Source organism: Leptonotus elevatus, chromosome 21, assembly GCF_054856555.1.
Source record: "Leptonotus elevatus isolate MCC_2025b chromosome 21, RoL_Lele_1.0, whole genome shotgun sequence".
Taxonomy (NCBI): domain Eukaryota; kingdom Metazoa; phylum Chordata; class Actinopteri; order Syngnathiformes; family Syngnathidae; genus Leptonotus; species Leptonotus elevatus.
In genome coordinates this window covers 9,191,068-9,206,670 of record NC_141259.1, presented here as the reverse complement: position 1 = coordinate 9,206,670, position 15,603 = coordinate 9,191,068, and the positions used below count along the sequence as shown (strand labels likewise).

Here is a 15,603-nt window from a genome sequence, read left to right as displayed (position 1 = left end):
ATGTTTTTTATTTTTTATGCTAGAGCATACAGAAGGCTTTGATGCAGCCTTTGAACTGCATAGAACGGGTGAAGCAATGGTAGTAATCCCCAAAACGGCCAGAAGGTGGCAGCAGAGTATAAGAGATCAACAATGGGCCATGTTGCAAACAAGCTCATTTACCCACGGTTCTAAACAGATTTGTAAATCATGATAAAACTTAGCTACATTCAAATGCTAATTGCTTCAAAATGGAAACAGATAGAAATGTACTTTTTTTTCCTGATGAAAGAAGAGACTCTAATCTTTTGGTACGTTCCATGTTTTTATAGCAATAGAACACAATATTCTGTGAGCGCCTTGCAAAATCTGTCAAAATTCAGTCAAACAGCCGGGAGTGAAGGGGGTTGCTTCAGTGAAAATGGCTGGGAGTGAATGAGTTAATGAATCTATAATGTCAATCATTAATTTGTGTGCAGCACAACAGCTAAATGCTGCTTCGCCATGTTTGCTTTGTGGGCTGTAATTATTTCTATCACACATTTCCGGGTGGTAATAACAGTTAATATCTCAAAGCACCAAATTTGCGCATGTGGAATCAAAATACATCGACATGGCGGATATACAGTATGCATAGCTTGAAGACACTGACAAGATGCTTTTCTACTTTGTGGGTCATTGAACTCACATGGGCAAAACACTCAATCAGTCTGAGGTATTGAGGCGGAGCCACAGAGGGGGCAGCTAAATTACAGTCCTGCAGGTTGAGTGTGTCACATGCTCCTAACTCCATTCCAGCCAATTTAACTGAGAGAACTCGCCACTGGTGCCAGACCATGTAAGGATTTTTTTTTATACCAAAAATACAATAGCGACATGCTGAAAACAACACTCCAAGCGGGGGAAAAAAAACAACATTTTAGTGAAAGGGGACAAGAACATTCAAGTGCAAAACGAGGAAGCCTGCTCGTAATATGATGCCTATTATGAGGAGCTTGCTTCCTTTATTCTCGACAATGCAAGCATGCATAAAGGGCTAATAGTAACTAGGGGGTGAAATCAAACCAAGCCGCGGTCTTGTCTGTCTGATCCACAGCTCTAAACAGAATAAATGAAGTTATTTTCCTGCAGGTAGACTGAGAGCGCTTTTCATTGTGGAGATGAAAAGCCCGCGTTTTCATTCATTTCTGCCCTAGTTCACAAACATAGTGCTTTGCTGAGACATTGCCAGAGGTGTGTTGCTCACCATAACAAGTTCAATGTTGAGTCCGGCCCTAAAAAAATAGAACTTAAAAATCACGTGGCACTACTAAGCATCAGTTTGAGCTATTAAAAAAATTCCATATAGTGTGTTTGTTTTCTACGACGACGTATTAGAACCCGTATAAAGATTTTTTTTTTTAAGAGGGCGGGTGCAATATTCAGGAAAAACAAAAAAACCCTCAAATCTGCCACTTTATTCCGAGTTTTTTTACTCCTATATATATAATAAATATATATAATAAAATAATAGTAAGTATGGTCCTTTTTTTCTTCTTCTTTTTTTTAATTTTTATATTGTCTGCCATCTGCGCTGCCTCTATGACGAAATGCCTTTAAAATGTTGGATTTACAGCATTTCTATCTGGATGGCAAAAAAAAATTCTTCTTGAAATGTTAGCAGCGCTTCCGGTTTACCGCCAGCGCCATGCCTGGTCGAAATGTGTGCACACTACATAGCAAGGAGTAGATTTCAGAGACCCGATATACATGTATTGTAAAGATGCCCACGACGATACATATTGCCACATCGATTTTTTTTTATTTTTAGCACACAGTTAAGTTATACAAGGATTTGAAGCACTACTTGTGACTTCCCCACAAGAGAATTCCCCTGTACCTATGAAAGTCTTCCCATAATGCCAGCCCATGAAATAAATATGTACGACCTATATTTCACTTAATGTAATGCTGATGATGTCACAGCACATGTTCTTTGCTGAGCTTTCAGTAGCTTGTGCCAGCTCTCATATAGCACAATATACATTATGCAATAATATCATAACGCATTCCCATTGCAGCATGTCCTCACCTTTTGAGCATTTTGGACTAACATTGGTCACTAATACTGTAGTGGCAGTTTACAACAAGGGTTATTGTGTTGTATTTTTTTGCAGTAGGTTTAGTTGCAATTACATTACTTGCTAAACATTTTTTACATCCTGTTAGCTCGTTTGTGGCCATTTTTAGCCAAATATAGGCATAGTTTTGTTTTTGAAGATTTAAAAAAAAAAATTGTGTGTTATAATTTGAACTAAAGTCAGTTTTTGTGAATAGTATAAAATCTCCTCTCATTGCTATCTTTTACTCTATCCGATTTTTGTTTGTTGACACAATGCATAGGATGTAAACTAACCGAAAAAAACTGCACTGCTAATACACAGTGGTTCAAAGCCAACAGAGCTTATTACATTCAAATGTAATTTGTCATCATCAGCAAGTGCATCTTACATTTTAAAATCAACATTAAAATCAGTTACGCCACTGAAAAGCAGTAAACCAAAACATGCGTCTTGCAGAAATGAAAAATATTCTGAAATGGCTCCCTTGTCCCAAAAATGATAAATAGTGTAATCTGTTTTTTTTTAATCCACTAAATGACAACAAATTAAAACAAAACAAAAATCATGAATGTTAATTGACCACTGTAAAGCCAAAAGATTCAATTTGATGTAAACAAGCAGAATGTTACTGATACATTTGAAGAGCTTAAATTTAAATTAAATAATAACAAAATGACAGCATTGGGAAGTTTCATTACATTTAAAGTAACACAGCAAAAATTGTCCTTGAAAAAATCTAGGTGTACCTAAACTGGCAAAAAAGAAAGAAACAAACCAAATGTAACTCAATCTCAGTGCTCATCATCATTTGGCATACTTAAAAAAATAATAATAACCATGAGTGTTCACACACATACACACACACATGTACACACACACACCTGACCTACAGGTTAATCATCAAATACAAAAATCCGTCCTACTTGCTCCATTGGATCCAAACCGTAGTGTTGAGCGGGCTGCTAAGATGGTCGCGTGTTAGTTAGTATAAGAGAGCATCAAAGTGATTCTGTGCTTGAATATGCAGGGGGCATATAAAGTCCATGTTCACATGTCTGGGCCAATGGCATGCATGGAAATGTAAATAGGGAATATTGGATGAGATCAGCGTTGGGAGAGTATGTAGGTTGTACGCCATTTAGTTGGCACCATACAAAATGTGAGTTCTCGTGATTGAGGTTGACGTGAATGGCATGAGAAAAAAAAGTTTAGTATAGACTCAGTCTCTCTTCATTTTCCAGCCATTTGCTAACAACAAATGCAAATCAATATAAATGGAAGATACAACACACATGGAAATGGAAAAAAAAGGGGCCAGGCATCCCGCTAACCATGTTTTATGGAGCGTCTAAATTATTCACTCCTCACACCGTGAGGGGCTTGGAATTGAACATCTCAATGTGATGCTACCATCTTCAGGCCTGTGTTGATATTACAGCTCTGCACATTCCAAGCAAGCTGCCACACACAGGCATATGCCCGCACACACACACACACACGTATAAAGCAACTTGGGCTTGCATTTTGACCTTGCCATCTGCAACTCACACACTGTAGCATGATTACATTATTGCGTTGCATCATCAACTCTGGATTATCGTCTGCTAAGAACAAGGAGGAAAAAAAAGAGCATGATCGGATCAAATCATTCCTATTCCCTTTAGTAACTCTCGGGAGACCCCTGCCCTAACAGAGGGCTTAGCTTAAGCTTTAATACTCTATTTCCCCCCCTTGGACTTTATTTAGATTCCTCATATAAGCGTCTTGAAGGTTGTAAGGCTGTAAAGTCACATGGAGCGAATGTATATTCCACAAAAATATAAACGCACGATTGTTCAATATTGTTGACAAAACAGTCGAAATCAGTGATCGTGAGCACTTCTCCTTTGCCGAGATAATCCATCCCATCCCACCTCACGGGTGTGCCATATCAAGATGCTGATTAGACACCGTGATTCATGCACAGGTGTGCCTTAGACTGCCCACAATAAAAGGCCACTCTGAAAAGTGCAGTTGTGTTTCGGGGACTCAGAAAAGCAGTGGTTCTGAGTGGTTTTCTGAGTCTCGAGAACCCCCCCCCCCCCAATATTTGAGAGAAATGATGATATTGTGCATGTGGAAGAAGTTTTAGATTGTTGAGTAGATCTCAAAAAATGGGAGCAAAAACAAAAGTGTTGCATTTATATTTTTGTTGGGTATATATCTTGAGAATATACACCAGAGCAGCTACTGGGTTTCAATAGCATAAAAATAACCCAACTATGGGTCAAAAATGGACCGATCCTCTACTTGGGTCTATTTGACCCAACTTTGAGTCAAGAAATCTGTCTTTTAGTGTAAAACAACTCGTAAAAATTGGTCAGATCATTGACTTCATTTTGTATAAAATAACCAATTCTTTGACTCAAGTCAATGATCCTTCCCACCTCCATAAAAGCCAACACCTTTAGGAAATTTCAGATACAAACAAATGCAACTTATTCCAAGTCAAAGCGATGCACCCAGGCATGATCTGAGCTGGCCTGAAAACATTTCAACTCAAAGCTAATGTTTCGTGACATGGTGAAGAGCTTCATAAAAACTCTTTCATTCACGCCTCGCGCACCAAAACCAAACTCAGCCCCTACCTGTGTGACTTTTTCCGTCACATTGTGCGTGCGGTCGATGAGTTTGCAAGGTGCAATGATGTCCATCTCCCCTGTGGGCAGGGCGATGAGTGGGTCGGGTTTGAAATCCACAAAGTTCAGGGTGATCTGAGGAATTTTGGAGATGGTACGGTACCGCATGAGGTCAGAGTCTGACGTGGAGTTCAGTATGTTGGACTTACTGTTCACTGCACCTGGAAACACACACGGTGTTAAAATCGCAACGTATAAAAAAAAAAAAAAAAAAAAAAAAAAAGAGAACTGGTTTTGTATCGCACCAGTGCTTCCCAGTCGGACGCTGGCTCTCCGGTTTTTCCGGTCCCAATCGGGCCTCATGGCCTCAATCTCATCGACAGAGGACGCGCGCCTCATGCTGTGGAAGCTCTCCCGCGAGCGGCTGCGCGATAGCGAACAGTTCGAGCCAGAGGCGTCCTGGTTGAGGCTGAGGCGATGGTGGGGCGCTACGCAAGGAGACGACTGGTTGAGGGGTCCGACTAAGTGCGTGACGTAGTGGGGGGGTGGATGAGGGGGTACGGGAGACACAGAGTCCAGTAAAGTGCGTTGGTCCTCCACGTGGTCTTCTGGCCAACCTTGTAGCTCTGACCTTGGAAACAGAAAAATACGATGTTTAACTTGGATGCTGATACTCAATTAGAAATTGTAACTTCCGTGGAAATTGGATTTGATTACTGGGGGGTGCGGCAAAAATCCCCAAGAAATTGACAGCCTTTAGAGGCCACAAGACGGCGGCAGAGGCAACCTCTAGAAAAATCCACGATAGAATCGAAAAGTAGTTCCTTACCGCCGTCTTGCGGCATCTAAAGGCAGTTATAAACCTTTTTAGGGAGCCGAGCTCGCAGATTCAGATTACTTTATTGATCCCCAAATGAGCAATTCAACCAGTCACAATCGGGTTGGGTTGGCTTTCAGTGCCCCAAGTTTCTTAGATTAACCCATTCACTCCCAGCCATTTTCACTGAAGCAACCCCCTTCGCACCCGGTCGTTTTACTGGATTTTTACTAATTTTGCAAGGCCCACAGAATATTCTATTGCTAAAAACATGGATTTTTTTTTGTATTTGTTTCCGTTTTGCAGCTATTGGCATTGGAATATAGTTCAATGTTTCATCGATATTCACATTTCTGGTGAAAGCATTGTCAAAAAGAGCTTGTTACAACATGGCCCTGGCTGACCTCTATACTCTGCTGCCACCTGCTGGCCGTTTTTTGTAACAACTACCATCGCTTTAAGACACCTCATGTCAGAAGCTACATCAAAGCCTTCTGTATGATCTTGCATAAAAAAAACATTTTAAAAAATCTTAATTCGTTTTTGGGAGTGACGAACAAAGTATTAAAAAAACATATTTACACGTTTTGGGGTTTGAATTACTTAAAAAGCAAAACAAAAACAAGGCTCAAGCTCTGCTCCGAATCAAAACAGTAAAGCCTTTGCACGTCTCCCATAATCTCATCACGAGGCCTACCTGCTTTCGCTGATTTGCTCCGAGTGATTGGGCGGCAGCGGGGGAAGGGGCAGGAACTCCCCCAAGCCGAGGGATTCGTGACAGTGGTCGACCTGGTGCAGTGGCAGAGGTGTCGCGGTCGGGATCCCACCAGACTCCGCGTCATCCAGAGACACTTTACTGTTCGAGAGGGAGCGCAGCAGGGGAAGGCGCAACTTGAAGCCTCTGGGACGACCTGATGAAGAGGACAAGAAAGCAGCCACTTGTTTAAAGAGGGAAAAAAATTAATACACAGAAAGGAGAGCAAAAGCGTGAGGCGGAGAGGAGATTTCAACGGGATCACGTTGAGCCGAAATAGGCTTTGAAGTTGAATTTAGGACAGTGACATTGATTGCAATTTAGCTCCAAAAATTACAAATATGAATATTAGTCCCACAGCCACGCCATCTCGTCTCTATAGAACATTGAGTTCAGGACAAAAATTGTGTCAAACATAATTTAAAAAAACAAAAAAACAAAAAACAGGATTCAAACAAATCATGTGACTTTGCGAATATCAAGCCACTTGTTGTATGCGTGGATGAATGGAACACTGATCAAGGTGGATTACACTGATGCTTGCTTGATATGGATAGATAGATAGATAGATAGATAGATAGATAGATAGATAGATAGATAGATAGATAGATAGATAGATAGATAGATAGATAGATAGATAGACTTTCTAATTTGCTAGCTAGCTAGCAATGATAATTTACTTATTGCTAGCTAGCTTGCTAGCCTTCTAGATAGATAGATAGATAGCCACATAGCTAGCCAGATAGATAGATAGATAGATAGATAGATAGATAGATAGATAGATAGATAGATAGATAGATAGATAGACTTTCTAATTTGCTAGCTAGCTAGCAATGATAATTTACTTATTGCTAGCCTTCTAGATAGATAGATAGATAGCCACATAGCTAGCCTTCTAGATAGATAGATAGATAGATAGCCACATAGCTAGCCAGATAGATAGATAGATAGATAGATAGATAGATAGATAGATAGATAGATAGATAGATAGATAGATAGATAGATAGATAGATAGATAGATAGATAGATAGATAGATAGATAGATAGATAGATAGATAGTGGCGTACAAGAGTCAAGCCAATGGTTACCTGTAACGAGCCAGGTGGGAAGGCGGTGGTTGAGCTCCTGTTTGTCGTCGTGTGGCGTCTCCTCAGTCATGACCTCAAAGTTGAGGATGAACATGATCACCATGCCATCTTCGTTCTTCACGGGCACCACGTCCACCATACATAGGAAGCACTGGCCTGCGGGTGCACGCACATGAAGCTCACTTAAAACCAATTGCGACCTTTGAACCCTTGTATCTCAGGAACGAATGGGTCAATCGTCACAAAAACAGACATTGTTGGAAAGGGAATTCAACAAGGATCTTTTTTTTAATTGGTGTATATTTTAGTAACGTAACTCCTTGAAAGTTGAATATTCATTAAAAGTCTTGAGTGTCCGGATATTTATATATTACTAATTGCAGCCTGTAAATCAACTAGAATGAATGAATGACAGCACAAATAAAATACAGATAACCATCCCGACTCGCCTTTACTGAGCCCACGATTAGTCGCGTCAATAAACCACTACACTATCAATTCATGTATTGAATGCCACACAAAAAAGCTACGTTCTCACCTGCCTCTAATGTCTCTTACCTGCATTGTGATGCTAAGCGATCAACTCCGCGTTTAAAGACCACGGCGGTCAACATGGAAATCTTACACAGGACCATACAGCGTGTCAGTCATTCATATCGCATCACAGCTCGGGAGAACAGGCCGAAATCCGATTGGCCGGCGGCGTAATCCCCGCAAAGGAGGGGGGAAATATGAAACACGGAGAAAACGAAAGGATTACACCATCTGGCTTGATCTCACAGAGAATGTGTGTGTGTGTGTGTGTGTGTGCGTGCGCGCATGCCTATGTGCTCATATGTAGGTATTTGCAGAGGCTCATCATATTCATTCAAGAGCTTCTGGGTCATTTAGATTCTATTGGCTAGATTCATTCACAGCTTCCTTTTGACCTAGAACATACAGTATTTGAAAAGGTATCTTTCAGGAATCATTTCATGAATATTTGTCATGGCCAACAAGCCTCGTGAAAAGGACTGCATTGGACATGAAGTGAGCTTTGAGGTTCAGAGGGCAAATGATACTTCATCTAAATGATCCCCTTGGATATCTTCCAATTCAGTGCGTAGCAGCTGGTAATCTGACTCAGTGAGGCTGATTTACAAAAGCCACAGGAGATTATCAAAATGCTCGAAACACATGGGGGGGGGGGGGTCTGGGGGGTCAAACTTTTCATGGAGGTCCAGTGATGTGGTGATCATACGATGATGTGTCCTCGATTAAAAGGCCAACAAAATCACAAAACTTCAAACAGGATCATTTGTTCCGTTTGATTGGTTGGATCATCAGTTGACAAGACAAAGGAATTGGCACCAAAATACAAGGCGGCTCAGTTGGGTGTCAATGCTATTAGGGACAACGTCCACCAGATGGAGCTGTTTGACTTCTTGTTTGAAGTGTATGTTTTATTTTAGTGGAATACATTGAAATGAATATATTTTAATGTGTCGGCGAAATATCACATCTAAAATAAATGTATCCTTGGTATAAAGCATCTCAAGGCCTTTTTACTCATTGTTATTGTGAAGTCAGGAAGACGCGAGTTGGCAAGTGTGTCCTGCTGCTCTGTTCAGTATCACACAAACACACTTTTGCACACTGTGACAAAAGGCAATGTGATACGGACACTTTTTCTTCAGCCACATCATTTTAAAATATAAAAAGGTGCAGACAGCGCAGATTCATGTTAACCCCCCCAACCTTAAATCCAAAACACTCATACAGAGTTGACAATCACACTTTCCTTATTGCTCAAATGTGCCAGTCAGTATAAAACAAGGAAAGGCTAAAACAGGCGGAGAAATGTGATTTGTAACATAATATTGTTGTACACTAAATTTTGAGCAGTGTATATATATGCCAGTATTGCCTGTAGTGAGAGCCTGAAACATATACTATAAGAAAGTAAAAAGAAAAGACACAATTTTGGTCAAATTAAACCGACCAAAATATTTGGGTCAATTTTTTATTTAAAAATGAAAAAAATGAAAATGGGTTATTTTTAATACAAAATAAACTAAAGTTGAGTGAAATGGACCTGCGAGGTCGATCCATATTGTGACCTTTTTTTTTTTAAACACAGCAATTTTAAGGGGGTACAATCCCAAAACTTTTTTTTAACCAAATTTGGGTTATTTTTAACCAAACTGTTTTTAGAGTGTGTCTGAAATACACTATGTAAATAATAATAATAATAATAATACATACATACATACACATAAAAATGGTGTAAAAACAACCCAATTTGTGTAGAAATTAATAAATAAATAAACAACCCAGAAAGTTGGGTCATATTGACCCAAGTAGCAGGTTTCTTTATGACCCATATTTTTTGACATAACTGTTTTTCGAGTGCAATAACAAAAGCTGATTATTTAGCTTGTAACACACCATATTCCATAGTTTTTTTTCGCCACTTGTTTCATGTCCGGCAAAAAGACATCCATTCACATAATAAAACATTTCCTTGAATTAAAACATTTGAACAATTATTTTCACACCACTAGGTGTCAGGGTACCACAACACATTGTGACATTGGGCGTGATGATCAGTTCGAGTGCGCTACGTCAGTCCGTTGATCTGAGGTTGGCACAGCACTGGAATAGCAAATGGAAAAATAAATGAAAGTGTGTGTATGCGTCTGTGTGTGACTCCTCGTTGAGTAAATGTCATATAGACTATTAATATTGGACTTGCAAACACTTGTGCCTCAGATGTGGGCCGGCAGCTGTCCTCTTGATAAGTGATATAACATTAACACACACACTCACGAGTACACAAACACACACACACACACACACACACACACGGGCTGGTATCAAGTTGAAGCTCAGCACATTTTTTCCCAGATTGTTTCAGGATTAGAAGCAGTTGAAGCCCAAACTCTTCCTGACAACAATTCATCAGCCATCCTCGCCTGTAATTGAGACAAATAACCACAAGGTGTGATGTGTGTGTTTGCGTTGCCAATGTGGAAGTTGCATTTTACCAACCGTGTCCATCGTTATCGTGTATTTCTGTTTCACGTGACACGGCGGATGCCTCATCTTGCACCCAGTTGGTGGAAAATTAGAAGTAATGGTGAAACAGCTGAGCGGTGTGTAAGATTGATTTAAAGGGCCAGGCGCGAGGGGAGGGGGGGGGGGGTGATCCCAGAGCGGACATGTCCTAAATAAATGCTAGGCCAGCTAGTTGTGTTTACAGAAGGCCTGGCGACATCACGGTGGGCAAAAACAAGTTGAACTCCTGAGGGGTGTTAGTGAAATGCTTTCAGAAAGGGGAATTCACTTGTTACATCAGTTTAAGCATTTGGACTATAAAAATTTCATTAAAAAGAAAATTAACCAGTAGCCAGAGGGCGGCCTCCAAATTAACCCCTTCAGACCTGCATTCTTCCTGCTGGGAATTTTATTTATTTTGACTGATTTTGACTATTTTCCCTACAACGGTGTATAAGGGTCACGTATATTTTTTTCTCTTTTTTTTCAGAAGGCGTGGCCCTAATACGCCGTCAAATTTCCCCCATGAGAACATGGGGGGGGGGGGGGTGTTTCTGTTATCTCATGTTTTTATTTGCAATAGCGGACACCAGGATAGTATGGCGCTAACGTATTACTTAGTGGTACTAAAAAAGTTGAATGTTGATATTTAACGTTAAACTGTGCCAATACTGTCAAAGTAATGTGGATTCAGAGGATCTCTTTCCAAGATGGCGTGACATTTTGAAGCAAGTTGAAATTTCAACAGTGTAAATCGGAAGTATCATCTCGGAGTTATTGCATTAATAAAGGTTAGAAACAGCATATGATGTCCATTCCCACAGAGAACAGCATTATTATATTATCCTGATCATATTCATGGTGTGTTCTTTGTGTCGTCATTCGACTAATGAAACAGATGCATCATGCGAAATTGCAAGCACAAATGTGTTTTTCTTCAAATTGTGACCAAGGGCATTGCATTATTCAACTGCAAAGAGTATAAAGGTTTTTATTTGTATTACTATGAAGGGCGCATCTATTTGAGAGGAGGCTTTCATTTGAATGGGAAATGTGTAGGTTGGACATGATCAAGTAACAACACTGTTGATGGAACAGGTGGCAGGCGGATTTGCATAGAATCCAGCCAGGGTTGTTTTAAGTATTAGGAGAGTTATTTTTTTTTTAACTGTTTATTTTTGTATGACTTATTTTTGACCGATTATAATTTTTTATTGTAATTATTGGCATTATTTTCAAAGTTACCTCACGATGAATCATAAATTATGTTATATCTATTTTAAATGAACACTAAAATATATTTTTTCAAGTTTTTCATACTCATGTTAATTAACCTTAATGTGGACAAATATATATGTGGTTGCATCTTTTAATTCATCGCCACAGTCATTTTACAGTACCTAATTCATGAATTTACAGTTAAATGTTACGGTTAAAGGAGTGTTTAAAATCGAGTAATTTTGTGTTGAGGTAATTTCCTACCACTAGGTGGCATTAGAGTTTCATGTTGGACATTGATGATAGGAACAGTAGATTTTTCTTTTCAAATGCAGAACAATTGGTATTGGAACATGAAGCAACTCCTGGATTATTTGTTTTACTATGTTGCTGTCACTTGATATTGAACAGAAACTTCCGCTCAACTGCTTTTTGCACCAGTTTCCCCTTATCTGGTAAACAATACCGTATAAATAAGACAGACCAAAATCACATAAAAACCCAAAAGTACACCTTTGCGAACACGTTTCATGGGTGCGCATTTCCTAACCGGACACTTGAAAACACAAAAGTGTGTTGTCAACGTGTGTGTGTGTGCGTGGCCTCTTTATTGCAGCCTGTCACCAGCCAGTTTTATAGGCTAGGTGATAGATAGCAGAATGTAACAACAGCAGCCTGAAGCTCAACTGCCGCAGCTGTTATGTTCCATACCGAGATGGATGCTTACTCACACCAAAGCCTTCGCGTCCACATCCAAGCGCTCTTATTGGCGCCTTCCCTTGCCTTGTTCTGTGACTCCGTTCTGACCCTTCTTCCATCATCCACTTCTCCCCCTGTTTAGCTTGAGGTCAGGTTCGACTGTGAGTGATGTGTTCACTGTCACATCAATCTATATCTGCTTGAATGTACACATACATAAGAAATTACTTTAAAAAAAGAAAAAGAAAAAAAAAGATGCATCATTCTGCTTGAGGTTGGAGAGCTTGATTGCATTGGTGGCAACATTCGCCATAACTAGGATGGAGGAAAAAAAGAAGGTGTAAGCAACCATCACTTGATGTAAAGTTTTAGGAATATGGGTACAGGAGGACTTAGTTTTTGTACTTCAAGTTCCAAGTGTACTTTTTATGGATTAGATAGTTAGAACACATTTATTGGTCTGGTCACTTGTTGCTAGGCAGAGTTCATAGAGTTCAACACGAACTGATTTTTCGCCCACAAAAATATATAATATTTGTTTGGTCGCTTGTTGCTAGGCAGATTTAATAGAGTTAAAAAATACATCATATTTGTCTGGTCATTTGTTGCTGGGCAGAGTTCATACTGTTCAACAATAACTGAAACATCCACCACAAAAATACATAAAAATGGAGATAAGAGATATACTCCAAAAAACAATACGAAACATAGGACCCGCACTCCATGAGCTCAACAATTGTGGGAGGAGCAAAGGGGGTCAGGTGCATAAACAGTTGATTGGCAGTCGAAGACGAAGACCTTGACAGTTCGATTACCGGCTACAGAACCGAGCGCATGGGACGTGGAATGTCAATTCGTCAACATCAACAAAAAGGACGGATGTATTATTGGATATATGCTCTGCATTGAATGTAAAATACTAGGCTCGGGAAACAATTTAAACAGGAAGGTGAAAGTTTATTTCTATGTGTGACTCCCTCCATCCCCATATATCTCGAGCAAGTATATTTGACTCTCTTTTTAATCCATAATCATAATCCATAACCAATACAGCGCAACTCAACAACATATCAAGCCATCAAAGTGAAAAATGTATTTTAATTATCGGTTACCGCACCCAGCCTTGGTAATATATTAAGTAGCGCACTTTATGTGGGCGGTCTGACAGGAAGCTGTAGGATCTAAGCATCAAGTGATTTATGCGCCCAAACGGCAATCACGAACACTAATGCTACAAAAAAAAAGTCTCCCTTCATGAACGGCGACACATTGTAGCCTCTCAAACATGTAACAGCTGCGGTAGATCACAGCTCGGCACAAGTGCGAACTGTCATGACTTGCAGCGAGCGCAACCTGTAGCCTGAAAGAGTATTCGCAGTAAGTGATAATGGGGTAGTGGGGTGGGGGGGGGGGGTTGCGAGAACGAGCTGTTGATTGTGTTTGTACATGTCTGATAGCGCGAATGGGATTGTTAGTGAATCAGCCGTCATACTGAGTACAGTGGAGGCTGTAAAGATGAATGATGCAAAAAAAAAAAATGGGGATACTGTATTTTGGAAAGGTTAGGAGAATTAAAACATTAACACGATTTGTCTCATGATGGTGACAGACTATACGGCAGGCGTCACCAACCATTTTGAAGCTGAGAACTTGGCTACTGATTAGTGTGAAGGTCGACCCGTCTGGTAGACACGAGTGAAATAGCATATGTGCTCAAATTATGTATAATCGTTTTAGTATTATGCTATAAAAAATGGTCGGCACAAAAACTTCTGCCTTGAAACAGGAGGGCGGGGCAATTATCCGAGTACTTGATGGAGTAATTATCGGTCACCGCGGGCACCAGGTAGTGCCCCAGGGTAGCCCGCTGGCTTGTTCCAAAAAGAGCTCACCAGTGATGTGGCATTGTGATTTTCTATGAGCAGTGGAAAATATTTATAGAAATAAAAAGTGTTGTATTTGGGTATTTATCCATTTCCCAATTGTTGTTAGAAATTGTTACCAAGATCAGTGTCTTCACATCAATGATGTATTATTAATAATTTCAAGCGCTGTCACTAACTAATCTTTTTAGAATTTGATTACCCTATTGATTACTCCATCGATTACTTGGGTAATCGCCCCCTTCCACATCTAATAACAACATATAATAATAATGTGATTGCATAGGGCTGCTCATTTCGGGAAACAAAAAAAAAAAAATTATTCGAACATTTATGTTTTGGTACAAAACAAGAAATTGTTAAAAAAAAAAAAAGGTTAAGACAAATAAAAAATAAAATAATATAATTATGTAAGTTCCTTTTGGTCTAAACAAAATTCATACAATTTGTTATTTTAAAATAAAAAAAGGTGCAAATATAACAATGTTTAGTTTAGTTTTTTTTTTTTTTACGTTTATACGAATGATGTAATCGTTGTAGACCTTCGCACTAATCAGTCACTCGCCAAGAAGAAACTCTCAAAAAGTGGTGTCCAAACTACAGCCCGGGGGCCATTTGCGGCCCGCCGTCCATTTTCTAGTGGCCCACAGCAGATACAAAAAATAACACTTCTAGATATGAAAATGAACTATTTAAAACATAAATATTTATCTTTGTAATTTAATTAATAAAGTTAGATATTTCAGTTCTAGAAGCAAAAATGTTTTTCTGCATGTTCCGCTGTCTGTGTCAATGTCTGAATTGTGAACATATTACATTAATGATTAAGATTCTGAATGTGGAGATTGGCTCAGGACTGGGGCAGATCTATTTTAGTGGGCCACCCCAAAATCATGAAAAATCTCTAACTGTTTTGTCTTGTTTAAAAATAACTAAAAAGCCGCTAAAATAAATATAGTATGTAATTGATTGAGTTATTTGGTTAAAAAAAAGTCAGACAATGTCAACGTCGCCTTGACATCCTTTGATTATTCGGTATGCGGCCACACCCACGCTATAAAGTACACACAATGGTGATGATTGTGAGTAATCTGGAATCCAACCACGCAAACGAATGGTTTATGTTCAACTATAGCGCTTCTTGTATTTGAAGGTTGCAAGTGTGCGTGCCTTAGATCTCTACGTGATACGCAGTAACCTGCAAAACGTCATTCATCAGCCTGTCGCCGGGTATTGGCCGACGACATGCCAGATTATGTTGTCCTTAAAATAGTTACCAGCAGTAAAGGATATGCGATCACCTGACACACACTCACTTACTCACTCACATGGAGCAATTCAATACAGCGACAGGTAGTCTTAAATATTTAAGAGGCTCGTGGTCATGTTTTTGGCAGAGGTATTATTCA

The 15,603-nt window shown here is 39.6% G+C and overlaps 1 protein-coding gene across 2 annotated transcripts in view; it reads right to left on the bottom strand.

Moving 5' to 3' along the window:
* The window catches only part of kcnh2b (potassium voltage-gated channel, subfamily H (eag-related), member 2b), a 137,272-nt gene that overhangs the window by 57,560 nt on the left and 64,109 nt on the right, over window positions 1–15,603 (bottom strand). The window contains exons 1-5 of one of the 2 annotated variants that reach the window (XM_086065576.1): window positions 7,917–7,973; window positions 7,359–7,514; window positions 6,214–6,427; window positions 5,005–5,330; window positions 4,709–4,920 (exon numbers count right to left, since the gene is read on the bottom strand). In XM_086065576.1, coding sequence (XP_085921702.1) covers window positions 4,709–4,920; window positions 5,005–5,330; window positions 6,214–6,427; window positions 7,359–7,497 — 891 coding nt within the window. In that variant the 5' untranslated portion in view covers window positions 7,498–7,514; window positions 7,917–7,973. Of the gene's footprint in view, window positions 1–4,708; window positions 4,921–5,004; window positions 5,331–6,213; window positions 6,428–7,358; window positions 7,515–7,916; window positions 7,974–15,603 lie in introns of those variants that run through there. The other variant, XM_086065575.1, reaches the window with a different exon arrangement.